This window comes from Oncorhynchus mykiss, chromosome 12 (genome assembly GCF_057628025.1).
Source record: "Oncorhynchus mykiss isolate SJ-2025 chromosome 12, ASM5762802v1, whole genome shotgun sequence".
In the NCBI taxonomy this organism is placed as follows: domain Eukaryota; kingdom Metazoa; phylum Chordata; class Actinopteri; order Salmoniformes; family Salmonidae; genus Oncorhynchus; species Oncorhynchus mykiss.
The window spans coordinates 16,327,833-16,341,164 of NC_143033.1; the positions used below are offsets into that span (position 1 = coordinate 16,327,833).

At 42.2% G+C, this 13,332-nt stretch overlaps 1 protein-coding gene across 1 annotated transcript in view; it reads left to right on the forward strand.

The window, feature by feature from the left end:
- Nucleotides 1–12,551, forward strand: part of LOC110537038 (uncharacterized) — a 55,157-nt gene extending 42,606 nt beyond the window's left edge. Inside the window, exon 4 of the mRNA XM_090191791.1 lies at nt 11,433–12,551. Coding sequence (XP_090047917.1) covers nt 11,433–11,634 — 202 coding nt within the window. The 3' untranslated portion in view covers nt 11,635–12,551. The remainder of the gene's footprint in view (nt 1–11,432) is intronic.
- The last annotated feature ends 781 nt before the right edge of the window (nt 12,552–13,332 follow it).

Sequence of the window (13,332 nt, forward strand, 5' to 3'; positions counted from 1 at the left end):
CCTCTCTCTCTCTCTCTCTCTCTCTCTCTCTCTCTCTTCCCCATCCCTCCATTCCTCCAGTAAGGCGACTGTCACACCTCTCCTCCTGAAATATCATCTGTATCCATCCACCCATTCCTGCTTTCTTTCTTTCTTTCTTCCATCCATCCATCCATCAGTCCCTTTCGTTCCAGCAGCTATCAGTCAATAGCTCAACAGCGCAGCAGTTAGTCTCAGGACAAACAAAGGCAGTATCCAGCCAGCCATCCATCACCTCAACTCGCTTTTTAATCCACCATCACTGAGTAGCCAAACTACCTGTTTTAAAGAGCACGCACACATACAAGCATACACACAGGCATTTTTGCATTTATCTCTCTGTGTGTGTGCACTTTAGTATATTAGGATCCTATGATGCAGCTGGATTAAAGCTATATACTGAAAGTGCACCCCCTCTCGCCTAGTTCTACTACTAAATGTCAGTTTGAAAGGTTATATTTAAAGTGGAACTGACAGTGTTTTAGCAACATGAAATCGTATTCAAATCTGTTCATGTACACCCCCAGGAAAAATCTGACAGTATAAAAAAAACATTTTCTTACAAGCAAGCACTTAGATATGGTCATTTTCACGTTTTCATAAATCCATAGAATGTTTGGGAATGACGTATAGTAAGGCATTTGTGAAAATCCTATAGCAATATAGAGTGGGAAAGTAACGTGCGTTTGGACAATTGATAGACACTGCAGTAAATAAAATCTAATAAAAACATCTGTCTTGTCCAGGACCGGAGTCTACTCAGACCGGTGCGCCATAGCCAATCAGAGCTAAAGTAGGCCTATATGCATATAAGCCATTTGCCACATGTGCCTGCCATTCACTTTGAACTGGACTGTGTGTTTATAGGCAGTAGCAACAGCGCAACTTTAGATCATTAAAACGCATTTGCCAAAAGCCACAATATACACCTGAATGGATTTCTGTAAATATGTAAATACCACGGTAGTCCTCTTACATTTGGGAACTTCACAGTCCTATTGATCAAACAACCATGAAAGGTTAGGCTCTCTGTCCCTCATTTGTCTATGCACATCAACAATAACAAGATCAACTAATGCTAGCCAGAGCGAGATGAGCTTAAATCTAATGAGGGAAGATGGTGCCGAAGAACATGGCTGACGTTTTACATTCTCCCAACCAATTGTGCAATTTTGTTATTTTTTGAGTTTTGTTTAACTTATTTTCAAACTTATTGTGTACATAATGTTGCTGCTACCGGCTCTTATGACCGAAAACTTCTGGACATCAGAAAAGAGATTATTCAGCGCCGACTGAAATAAACTTTTTCCTTTAACGAGTCCAACGAGAAGGATATACTGATTTCACTGGAACAGGCCCAGATCCACGCCTTTTGCGTGGAGAAAATACGCTGGAAAAGGGGACGCAGATCGGGGATTCTGCTGAGAAGCCAGAGGCGAGCAAATAAACACCCAATGCCTTCCATTCTCCTTGCTAACGTGCAATCGTTAGAAAATAAAAAGTGAGGACCTACTATGAAGATTATCCTACCAAACGGGACATTAAAACTGTAACATCTTATGTTTCACCGAAGCATGGCTGAACGAAGAAACGGACAATATAGAGCTGGTGGGATTTTTCATGCACCGGCAGAACAGAGACGCTACCTCTGGTAAGACAAGGGGTGGGGTGTGTGTCTTTTTGTCAATAACAACTAATAATAAAGAAGTCTCTAGGTATTGCTCGCCTGAGGTAGAGTACCTTACGATAAGCTGTCGACCACACTGTCAAGTTCTGACCTTAGTTCCTTTGTGATGTCTTTGTTTTAGTGTGGTCAGGGCGTGAGTTGGGTGGGCAGTCTATGTTATTTTTTTCTATGATTTGGTATTTCTGTTTGGTCTGGTATGGTTCTCAATCAGAGGCAGCTGTCAATCGTTGTCCCTGATTGAGAACCATGTTAGGCAGACTGTTTTCACCCTTGAGTTGTGGGTGATTATTTTCTGTTCTGTATTTTTCTTCAACGTACAAGGCTGTTCGTTTGTCCCCCCCCCCCCTCCCCCAGTGTTCAGTTGTTTCATTAATAAAGAATATGAACACTTACCACGCTACGCATTGGTCCTCCTCTTCTTCCACCCACGACAGTCTAGCCAGACACCTAGGTATTTGTAGTTGTCCACATAATCTAAGTCAGAACCGTCCAGAATAGGGATGCTCGACGGGCGGTTGGGTAGCGATCGGTTGAAGAGCATGCATTTCATTTTACTAGCATTTAATTAAGAGCAGTTGGAGGCCACCAAAGGAGTATTGTATGGCACTGAAGCTCATCTGGAGGTTTGTTAGCACAGTGTTCAAAGAAAGGCCAGATGTATACAAAATGGTGGCGTCTGCGTAGAGGTGGATCAAAGAATCATCTGCAGCAAGAGCGACATCATTGATATATACAGAGAAAAGAGTCTGCCCAAGAATTGAACCCTGTGGCACCCCCATAGAGACTGCCAGAGGTCTGGACAACAGGCCCTCCGATTTGACACACTGAACTCTATCTGAAAAGTAGTTTGTGAACCAGGTGAAGCAGTCATTAGAGAAACCAAGTCTGAGTCTGCCGATAAGAATGCGTTGATTGACAGAGTCGAAAGCCTTGGCCAGGTCGATGTAGACGGCTGCACAGTACTGTCTTTTATTGATGGCGGTTATGATATTGTTTAGGACCTTGAGTGTGGCTGAAGTGCACCCGTGACCAGCTCGGAAACCGGATTGCATAGCGGGGAAGGTACGGTGCGATTCGAAATGATCGGTGATCTGTTTGTTCACTTGGCTTTCGAAGACTTTAGAAAGGCAGTGCAGGATGGATGTAGATCTGTAACCGTTTGGGTCTAGAGTGTCTCCCCCTTTGAAGAGGGGGTTGACTGCAGCCGCTTTGCAATCTTTAGGAATCTCAGACGATACAAAAGAGAGGTTGAACAGACTAGTAATAGGGGATGCAACAATGGCGGCGGATACTTTTAGGCAGAGAGGGTCCAGATTGTCTAGCCCAGTTGATTTTTAGGGATCCAGATTTTGCCGCTCTTTCAGAACATCGGTTGTCTGGATTTGGGTGAAGGAGAAGCGGGGGGGGGGGGGGGGGGGGGGCTTGGGCCAGTTGCTGCAGGGGGTGCAGAGCTGTTGGCCGGGGTTGGGGTAGCCAGGTGGAAAGCATGGCCAGCCGTAGAGAAATGCTTTTTGAAATTCTCGAAAATCGTGGATTTATCCTAGTCTCAGTGGGCAGCTGAGAGGAGGTGCTCTTATTCTCCATGGACTTTACAGTGTCCAAAAACGTTTTGGAATTAGTGCTGCAGGATGCAAATTTCTGTTTGAAAAAGCTAGCCTTTGCTTTCCGAACTGACTGAGTATATTGGTTCCTGACTTCCCTGAAAAGTTGCATATCATGGGGACTATTCAAAGCTAGTGCAGTACGCCACAGGATGTTTTTGTGCTGGTCAAGGGCAGTCAAGTCTGGAGTGAACCAAGGGCTATATCTGTCCTTAGTTCTAAATTTTTTTAACGGGTTATGCTTATTTAAGATGTTGAGGAAAGCACTTTTAAGGAACAACCAGGCATCCTCTACTTACGGGATGAGGTCAATATCCTTCCAGGATACCCTGGCCAGGTCGATTAGAAAGGACTGCTCGCAGAAGTGTTTTCGGGAGCGTTTGACAGTGATGAGGGGTGGTTGTTTAACCGTGGACCCATAACGGACGCAGGCAATGAGGCAGTGATTGCTGAGATCCTGGTTGAAAACAGCAGAGGTGTATTTAGAAAGCAGTACAAACTCTGATGAAAGATGGGGGGCAATCAATTCACATTTGGTGTCCAGGGCACAGCTAGGAGCTGGTAGGGGGTCTATAACAAGCGGCAACAGTGAGGGACTTATTTCTGGATCTCGAACTGTTTGTGCATAGACCTGGATAGTATGACAGAACTCTGCAGGCTTTTGCTTTATTGTTTTGAAAGAATATGGCCTGTTATAATTCCCACTTATTTACATAGGATATATATGTATATATAATTTTAACATTAAAACAAAAGAAAATATCAATAATATTTGTCCAGCCTTTGCTGCTATGCTTGCAGATGTGCATAATATGCTGTGTATTCTATTCGGCCCGCTGACCTTTTGTTTGACATGTGCGCTAGCCTATTGGGCACGTTATGACTGACTTGTGATTATTGTCCTTGCTAGTTTGTATTCGCATTCCCAGCCTTATTTACAGTCGTGCGTTTTTGTTCAAAATATTGAGTCGTTGAAACTGAAACAGTGAATCCCAAATGTGTGGATGCAGCAAACAATGTACCAGGCCATCTGTGATTTATAACCTGATAGCAGTATTTTTTGGGACTACCAAGAAATGTATTGGTGAATTATATGAATCATGCATTGAACTGCATCCATCTATTTTGCCAACAATGTCTTACTGTGTGTCATGTAAGTTTGAATCCAATAGAACCTATTTTTAAAACCTCTTATAAAGTTGGATTTGAAGCATAAACTGGGAATTGTATATTTTATATTATGAGTGTCTGTTTGTTTCATACCTGAAAGTAGTTAAAATTGTGTCAGCCACTGTTGTCCAGCAGCGCTTGATAACATACTGTTGGAGAGTCTAAACTAATTGGATAACGGCCTACAAAATGGCTCCTCTGGATACGTAATAAAACACCTAAACAACGGCACTTTGGTCTCTATGACACACATTCTTTATAGCTCACTACACAATCTGCCCGTCCTGATGGTGTACTCAAGTAAAAAGAGAGACTATTTTCAAAGAATGGTCACAGTTTAGGAACTGAATGCCAATGAGGTACTTGGTGGAACAGAATGCAAATGTGTCCAAGTCTCCAGGTCCAGGTATAAGAGAGAGAGAGACGGAGAGAGAGAGACCAAGAGAAAGAGAGAGTTAAAGCCCCTGAGCCTTTAGCACAATGTTCAGTTTAGTTTCCCACTAAAACAAAATGATATTTTCTTTTAGCATGTTCAGTCCGGGTTCCTTGGAGAGAACTACAAATATATATTGCTGTTTTCTGCTGGTAAATGTGGAATAAATTCTCCAAGTGTATAAGCACTTTCTGACACCTGCTGATGTAAAAAAGGCTTTATAAAATACATTTGATTGATTGATTGAAATGTCCATCACCTGCTGTTCCTTAACTGCTAGCTACTCCTAAATATGAATATTATATAAAAGTCATGGGTTGAGACATACTGAATCTCCCACCTGAATCAAACAACTCCTACATGATGCCCCCTGGAATATCACCAAGCACAGATGGTGAGCATAAAACTTTACTGCCTCTGTAATTGTACAATCTAATCACTACCTCAAAGGAGAGGCATTTGAAAGTAAACGTGTGTTTTTTTCAAAATGCGTTTTTGAGCAGAAATGCCTTCTTGAACATGTGAACTAAATTATGAACCTAGTTGGTTTAGCCACAGAAAAGACAGAAACGCTCCCACTAGCCATGATTGGCTGAAATAATGGATGGGCTGGACATGCTGTTTGGATTGGTCTGCCATGTAGCACTCTTCTGTCTATAATGAGCTGCTCAGTACGTGTAGGTAATCCTTTCTAACTCTGATTTCTTTTAAAGATAGCTCTCTTTCTGGAGGACTGAGTTTTGAAATCAGTGGAATGCCCGGTGGAAGCAAAGTACGATAGCCAAGAGGATGGAGAAAATTAAGGCGTTTGATTGCAAATGCAGAGGGAGTCGAAGGCTGTTGTATAAAACACCTGTCTCCAGATTACATCTTCAAACTAAGGGCAACCATGGCATCCGTGACAGAAAGGGAGAAGCGTTTATTGTGTATACGAGTAAGAGAGTCTACCTAGCTACATTGTATTATACGTTTCGAATTTTGTCAGAAGTCGTTCTCATTGCAAATTAAAGCAGCTAGCTAACATTACAGTGGGGCAAAAAAGTATTTAGTCAGCCACCAATTGTGCAAGTTCTCCCACTTAAAAAGATGAGACAGGCCTGTAATTTTCGTCATAGGTACACTTCAACTATGACAGACAAAATGAGAAAAAAAATCCAGAAAATCACATTGTAGGATTTTTTATGAATTTATTTGCAAATTATGGTGGAAAATAAGTATTTGGTCACCTATAAAACAAGCAAGATTTCTGGCTCTCACAGACCTGTAACTTCTTCTTTAAGAGTCTCCTCTGTCCTCCACTCATTACCTGTATTAATGGCACCTGTTTGAACTTGTTATCAGTATAAAAGACACCTGTCCACAACCTCAAACAGTCACACATCAAACTCCACTATAGCCAAGACCAAACAGCTGTCAAAGGACACCAGAAACAAAATTGTAGACCTGCACCAGGCTGGGAAGACTGAATCTGCAATAGGTAAGCAGCTTAGTTTGAAGAAATCAACTGTGGGAGCAATTATTAGGAAATGAAAGACATACAAGACCACTGATAATCTCCCTTGATCTGGGCTCCGTAGCAAGATCTCACCCCGTGGGGTCAAAATGATCACAAGAACGGTGAGCAAAAATCCCAGAACCACGCGGAGGGACCTAGTGAATGACCTGCAGAGAGCTGGGACCAAAGTAACAAAGCCTACCATCAGTAACACACTATGCCGCCAGGGACTCAAATCCTGCAGTGCCAGACGTGTCCCCCTGCTTAAGCCAGTACATGTCAAGGCCCGTCTGAAGTTTGCTAGAGAGCATTTGGATGATCCAGAAGAAGATTGGGAGAATGTCATATGGTCAGATGAAACCAAAATATAACTTTTTGGTAAAAACTCAACTCGTCGTGTTTGGAGGACAAAGAATACTGAGTTGCATCCAAAGAACACCATACCTACTGTGAAGCATGGGGGTGGAAACATCATGCTTTGGGGCTGTTTTTCTGCAAAGAGACCAGGACGACTGATCCGTGTAAAGGAAAGAATGAATGGGGCCATATATCGTGAGATTTTGAGTGAAAACCTCCTTCTATCAGCAAGGGCATTGAAAATTAAACAATGATCCCAAACACACCGCCCGGGCAACGAAGGAGTGGCTTCATAAGAAGCATTTCAAGGTCCTGGAGTGGCCTAGCCAGTCTCCAGATCTCAACCCCATAGAAAATCTTTGGAAGGAGTTGAAAGTCCGTGTTGCCCAGCAACAGCCCCAAAACATCACTGCTGTAGAGGAGATCTGCTGTTAGGAATGGGCCAAAATACCAGCAACAGTGTGTGAAAACCTTGTGAAGAATAACAGAAAAAGTTTGACCTCTGTCATTGCCAACAAAGGGTATATAACAAAGTATTGAGATAAACTTTTGTTATTGACCAAATACTTATTTTCCATCATAATTTGCAAATAAATTCATAAAAGATCCTACAATGTGATTTTCTGGATTTTTTTTCTCATTTTGTCTGTCATAGTTGAAGTGTACCTATGATGAAAATTACAGGCCTCTCTCATCTTTTTAAGTGGGAGAACTTGCACAATTGGTGGCTGACTAAATACTTTTTTGCCCCACTGTACATGTATGAAATGTATAGTAATATTATTCTACGTCTAAACAAGACTCCACATGCAAGTAGCTCTTTCACTGTACCTTTGACACTTTCTATATCCTGTGCATATGACAAATAAACTTAGATTTTATATGATATAGTGTGTGTTTACCAGAGACGGTAATGTGAAGGACAACATGACCTGCACCAAAGTCAAATTAGGATTTGACGTTAGGCCAACGAGAAAAGTTCCAACAATTATCCAGTAGAATGTCCTGCTTTTAATTCATCACACTTACAACCAACCGTAAGCTATTTTTTCTAATTATCTCGCCATTAACTTGCAAATAATGATCTTGTTGTGATGAATGACAACTGTATATAGACATGTTGATAGACGTAATATAAACCAGCCTATAGTCTTGAAATCTTTGGTTGTTTACACATGTGAATCCTTAAAGAGATGGATGGATGAATGGGTGTATACAAAGAAGAGCTCTCCAGTAGGTGTACCAAAACATTCATGAGCCTTTTTCTCAAAAGTGGGGTTACAAGTTTATACATTTTCAAAGCAGAATTACTTTCCCATTGTTCCTTACCTGTAGTGTATGATATTCAATTTTATAGCTCTGAGTCAATTTCAAATGTTGCTACATAAATCCGAATTGAGCTGGTCGGTCACATTTTACTATACAATCCACCGGAGCCCATTCCCTTTGGACAAAATGGTGTTTCATCCTGGATGATCAGACACTCATCTGAGTGAGTGAGTGTCACTCTACCCTTAATAGAATTGTTTCAGCCAATAGTTGGCAGTGTTCTTGTGTTTATTTTCTCTAATAATATTGTCAGGGCAACAACATGCCGTAAGACCTAAGGGTTAGGACGACTAGTGGGGTTGTGACCAGAACGATGCTGATTCAAGTCCCTGGTGCGGTACGCTGTTGTGGTGCCCTTGAGCAAGGTCGCTACTGTTTCAGCATACTACCGGTACCCAGTTGAGGAAACAAACCAAAAAAACAGTTTAAAAAGTACAAGTCTCAGAAGATATAAAAGTTTGCAGAGCAAGGTCAGGCCACTCAGTAGAATGGGATGGCTTCCTGCTAAAACCTTTTCAGCATTGAGAGGAACATTCCCATTTATTTTATTGTTGACTTTGGAATCTCTTTGATCCTCCTCTCCCCAATCCCTATAGGCTATAGCTGTGTTCAACTCAACCCCCCTACAATAGAATCAAGAAAAACTCAGAAAACTGTCAAATATTTCCTTACATTATATGATAATATCTTACAGTATTTTCTCAAACTTCTTCAAATAACCATGTCTTCAAATATTTTCAAAAAGATCTAATTAAAGATCAGATGAAATGCATACACACCGCACACTGTATAGATGCATATCATCGATAAGATCCCATGTAAAGAATCCCATACCTATCACTTTCTCTCAGATCTCACTATCGGAATCTGTTTCTGTGTGTGTGTGTGTGTGTGTGTGTGTGTGTGTGTGTGTGTGTGTGTGTGTGTGTGTGTGTGTGTGTGTGTGTGTGTGTGTGTGTGTGTGTGTGTGCACGTGCGCCATGTGTTGTGTTTGGTGCTTAGCTTCTTGACACAGCACTGTACTGTAGTCACTATGTAGGCTCCTCGTTGCTCGAAGTTAGCCGAGATAATTAAGGTTGAGGGAGGACAGCTCCCTCCAGTGCCCTAGAGCCTTGATCACGCTGGGCCCACTGACTGGGGCTATTCATTTGCACAGAGGAACACAGCGGGAACACAGGACATCTCCCCGGGGGAGTGATGTTGGGATAGTGGTGGCGTGTGCGCGCGTGTGTGTGTGTGTGTGTGTGTGTGTGTGTGTGTGTGTTAGGATGGGGCAGAGGGAGTAGGCTACTCAGCTAGTGTTTGATGCTGCCTCTCCACTTTTTATGCTTTGCTGCAGTTGGTCTGTGTTTTTGTTTGAAGCTTTAGCAGTTGCCACACAGCAGACATCAACGCGCTCTATGTTCCAAGCTGCCATGAATGGGCTCTTTACATTCTAGAATGAAAAGAGGTTTAGTTTGGAATTGGCTTTTCACCACCTTCTAGGCTACTGTCTGTAGTGTATAGTGGGGATGGATCCTCTTTGACATACTCTGTCTGTAATGTTCCCATTTAGTGTTTCTGCCTGCTGTTTGTCCACTCTACCTGCTTGCGTCTGTCTGAGTGCCTGAATTCCTAAATGTGTGTGTGGCAAATTCTGACAGCTAGTATGACTCGACAGGAATATGAAGCTCCCGTTACATATCATTGTTCTGCAGTTGTTGCTCTTCTGAAGCTTCTGGTCCTGCTGTTGTATCAAGTCTCTCCCTCAGCATCTCTCTCACTCTCTCTCCTCCCACTGAAAGAGGGACTCCTCACTTCATCTAAGCATCTGTGCTATGATGAGAAACTCTACCTAGCAAACTAGGACACTCACTGCGTAATCAGCAAGAATCAGCAGGCAGCAAAGTCAAAAAAGAGAGAAGAAATCTGTTTGCAGTGGGAAGCACAATTTCGTATACTGAACGTGCAACTGCTGACATATAGGCTTTTCTTTATCTACGATGTGTTTATTTATTAATGCCTCACCCAGATATCTTAAAGACTGTGTGTGGGGGGGGGGGGGGGGGGGGGTGCATCAGAGTTTAAAACTGACGCTACTCCTAGATACTGGGTCCATCTCTTCTGACAGTATCTTAGCTGCCTTTTATTTGACTTATTTCTTCCCTTCTTTTTTCTACCCCTCTTTTGGTTCATTCACACTACAGAGTCAAGCTGAACCAAGCCGAGCCAAGCTGTACTCTGCTGAACTGCTTACTTATCCAACATAGTTGCTGGAACCAAGCACACCTAGAAAAAGGGTTCCAAAAGGGTTCTTCAGCTGTCCCTATTGGATAACACGTTTTGGTTCCAGATAAAAAAAAATGTTTGGTTGCAGGTAAAACCCTCTGTGGTAAGGGTTATACATATAACCCAAAAGGGGTCTACCTGGAACCAAAAGGGTTTTCCAAAAGGGTTTTTCTCCTCTGTGGACAGCCGAAGAACCATTTTAGGTTCTAGATAGCACCTTATATCTAAGAGTGCAGGAAAGGACAATGGGTGGGTTCGTAAATTGCCTAAAGTGTCAGAGTGCACTCTGGGACATTCATAAATTCAGAGTGTTGTCAGATTGTCAGTTTGTAAATTCCGAGCCATTCACTATTAGAGTGGTCGGAGTGCACACTGGACGCTCTGGCTGCTTGGGCTGAAGAGTAGGGTTGATCCGAGCGTTCGGATCTCACAAGCACTGAAGTTAACTGGCTAAAGTTGGCTAGCTTGCTAGCTACTTTCAGACATAAATGAGAGAACACTTCACTCTGGCAATTTTACTTGCCCTAGCAGACCTGGTTATAGGGCTATACTCTTGGAAAAAAGGTGCTATCTAGAACCTTAAAGGGTTATTCGGCTGTCCTCATAGGAGAACCATTTGAAGAACCCTTTTTGGTACCAGGTAGAAACCTTTTGTTCCATACAGAACCCATTCCACAGAGGGTTTTGCATGAAACCAAAAATGTTCTACCTGGAACGAAAAAGGATTATCCTATGAGGACAGCCTAAGAACCCTTTTTTTCTAAGAGTATACTGTATAAGGGTTAGTGATTGTAACTGTGTTACTGGCAACAATTGAATTGTGTTTTTTTATGTTAACTGAAACCTGTCTTAACAACTGGTTGTAGGTTGTTCGTAAATGCATCAATTATTCTGCGCTCTGAGACTATCAAACCAGAGTGCACTTATATCACAGTAGATTGCCAGAGTGAATTTATGAATGCACCCAATGTGAAAAGAAAATATCCAAGCCAGCATGGTACAGTTTTCAGGTTGACATGATCATGTGAGATGAGTATTTGTGACATAAACCTTCCTTCTCTCCCTCCTTTGCAGTGTGGAGCATGACTTCCGACTGCAGGAGGGGGCAGTGACCCGCTCGTGGAGGGTAGAGGACCCTCCAGAGGTTTCCCTCCTGCCCACTGTGACCCCTCAGCCCACCATGCCACACTGCCAGGAAACACCCCTGCCGGTGACACTGGCACGCCCCCCGCACAGCGGCAAGAAAAGCAGGAAGAAGTGCTTCTGGTTCTTGTGAACTTTAAACTTTGGAGGGAGGGTGGGATAGGGAAGGACACAATGAATAAGGCCACTCCTTCTTAAGATTGTGAAGGACGGAGATGGATACAGTACTTTACATGCTTCCTCTAGAGACTGTGAGGGTCTGAATGGTAGTGTGTGAAGTGTGCGGCCCTGATGTGGATGGAGAGAGAGAAAGAAAATGGAAGCTCAAAACAAGTGTGAGAAGAAGCAGTAAACAAGAGAGTTTAAAAGAGGTATAAAAAAGGTATAAAATAGATATAAAATATAAATAAAAGAGGTATAAAGGAAACATAAAAGTAGTTAAAGGACCTGGAAGAACCGTAGTGTGTAGATGAATGGAATCTGTGCTGTTCCTGGTGTTGGAACTGTATAGAGTGAAGAGTGAAACGAACATGCTTGTGTTGTAGTTGCACCTCAATAAATGCCTCTTCAGCACCTGTGGTCAGTTTTAAGTGCAGGGAGGGAGGTACTGTAAAGGCAATTGTTGAAGTGAAAGTGTAGAAGATGAAAATAAAGGGTAAGGACAAAATGAAGGTTAAGAAAGTGAGGAGGTATAAAAGGCTAGGGCATGGTGGGATTAAAAAAGAGCGGAAAAGAATGAGTGTACAGAGAGAAGAGTGGAAGGATCCATCCGCATCACTAATGGACAAATGATGGCTAGAACACCAGCTTTTATACCCTGAGATGTTTCAACAAATCAATTATTATGATGACCCTTATTCAAAACTTTTAATAGAATTGATTATACAAAAACCACACACATACATACAACAAGACAGGCTGAGAAATGCACCAGGAGGAAAAGTGAGGGGGAAAAAAACATATTAAAGTGTACGTAAAACACAGAGTTCTACTGGTTGAATTGCTATATTTCAGATACGGATTACTGCTCTATAAAGTATTTTACAACAACTTGTTTGGGAATATTGTCATTAATGCTGTCATTGATTTTTTACAAGATTAAGTCTTGTGATGAGTCACAAGTTGGTATAGCTTTTTAGCAGTGCTTTTTGTCGTTGGGTAACTACAGAACGAACACCAGTTGCCTGGCCTAAACACAATTAGCGTTGTTACCTCGTACCCCTGCACATCGACTTGGTAGTGGTACCCAGTGTATATAGCCAAGTTATCGCTGCTCATTCAGTATTTATTCCTCATTATATTATTTTTCTATTATTTCTAATTGTTTCTTTCTGCATTGTTGGGAAGGCCCCTTAAGTAAACCTGTTGTTTACGAAGCATTTGACAAAAACAATTTTATTTGAGCTCCACTGTTATAGCATCCCACTCTAGCTCTCTGTCAGTTCCCACCATTCGGAGTTAGCTAGCTGAACTTTTGACTGTCTTAGCTGGCTAGTGGGCTAACTGCACCACAGGTGTTTTAGCTAGCAACCTTTGGGCTAAACCCCCATTCGGTTTGTTTGGCTAACACGAGCGGTGCTGTTTCTTCACAGTGTGTTACCACACCATTGAAGCACCATCCCTTTTCCATTCCCCTGTAAAAGATAACCTAGCCATGCATTTCTACCTCAAGATACTCGAGTCAGAAATTGGTATTTCACGCGATGGCTCAGCTAACTGGCTATCGTCAGTTAGCCAGCTAATTACACTGAACAAAAATATAAACGCAATATAAACGCAACAATTTCTACGATTTTACTGACAAATCAGTCAATTGAAATTCATTAGGCCC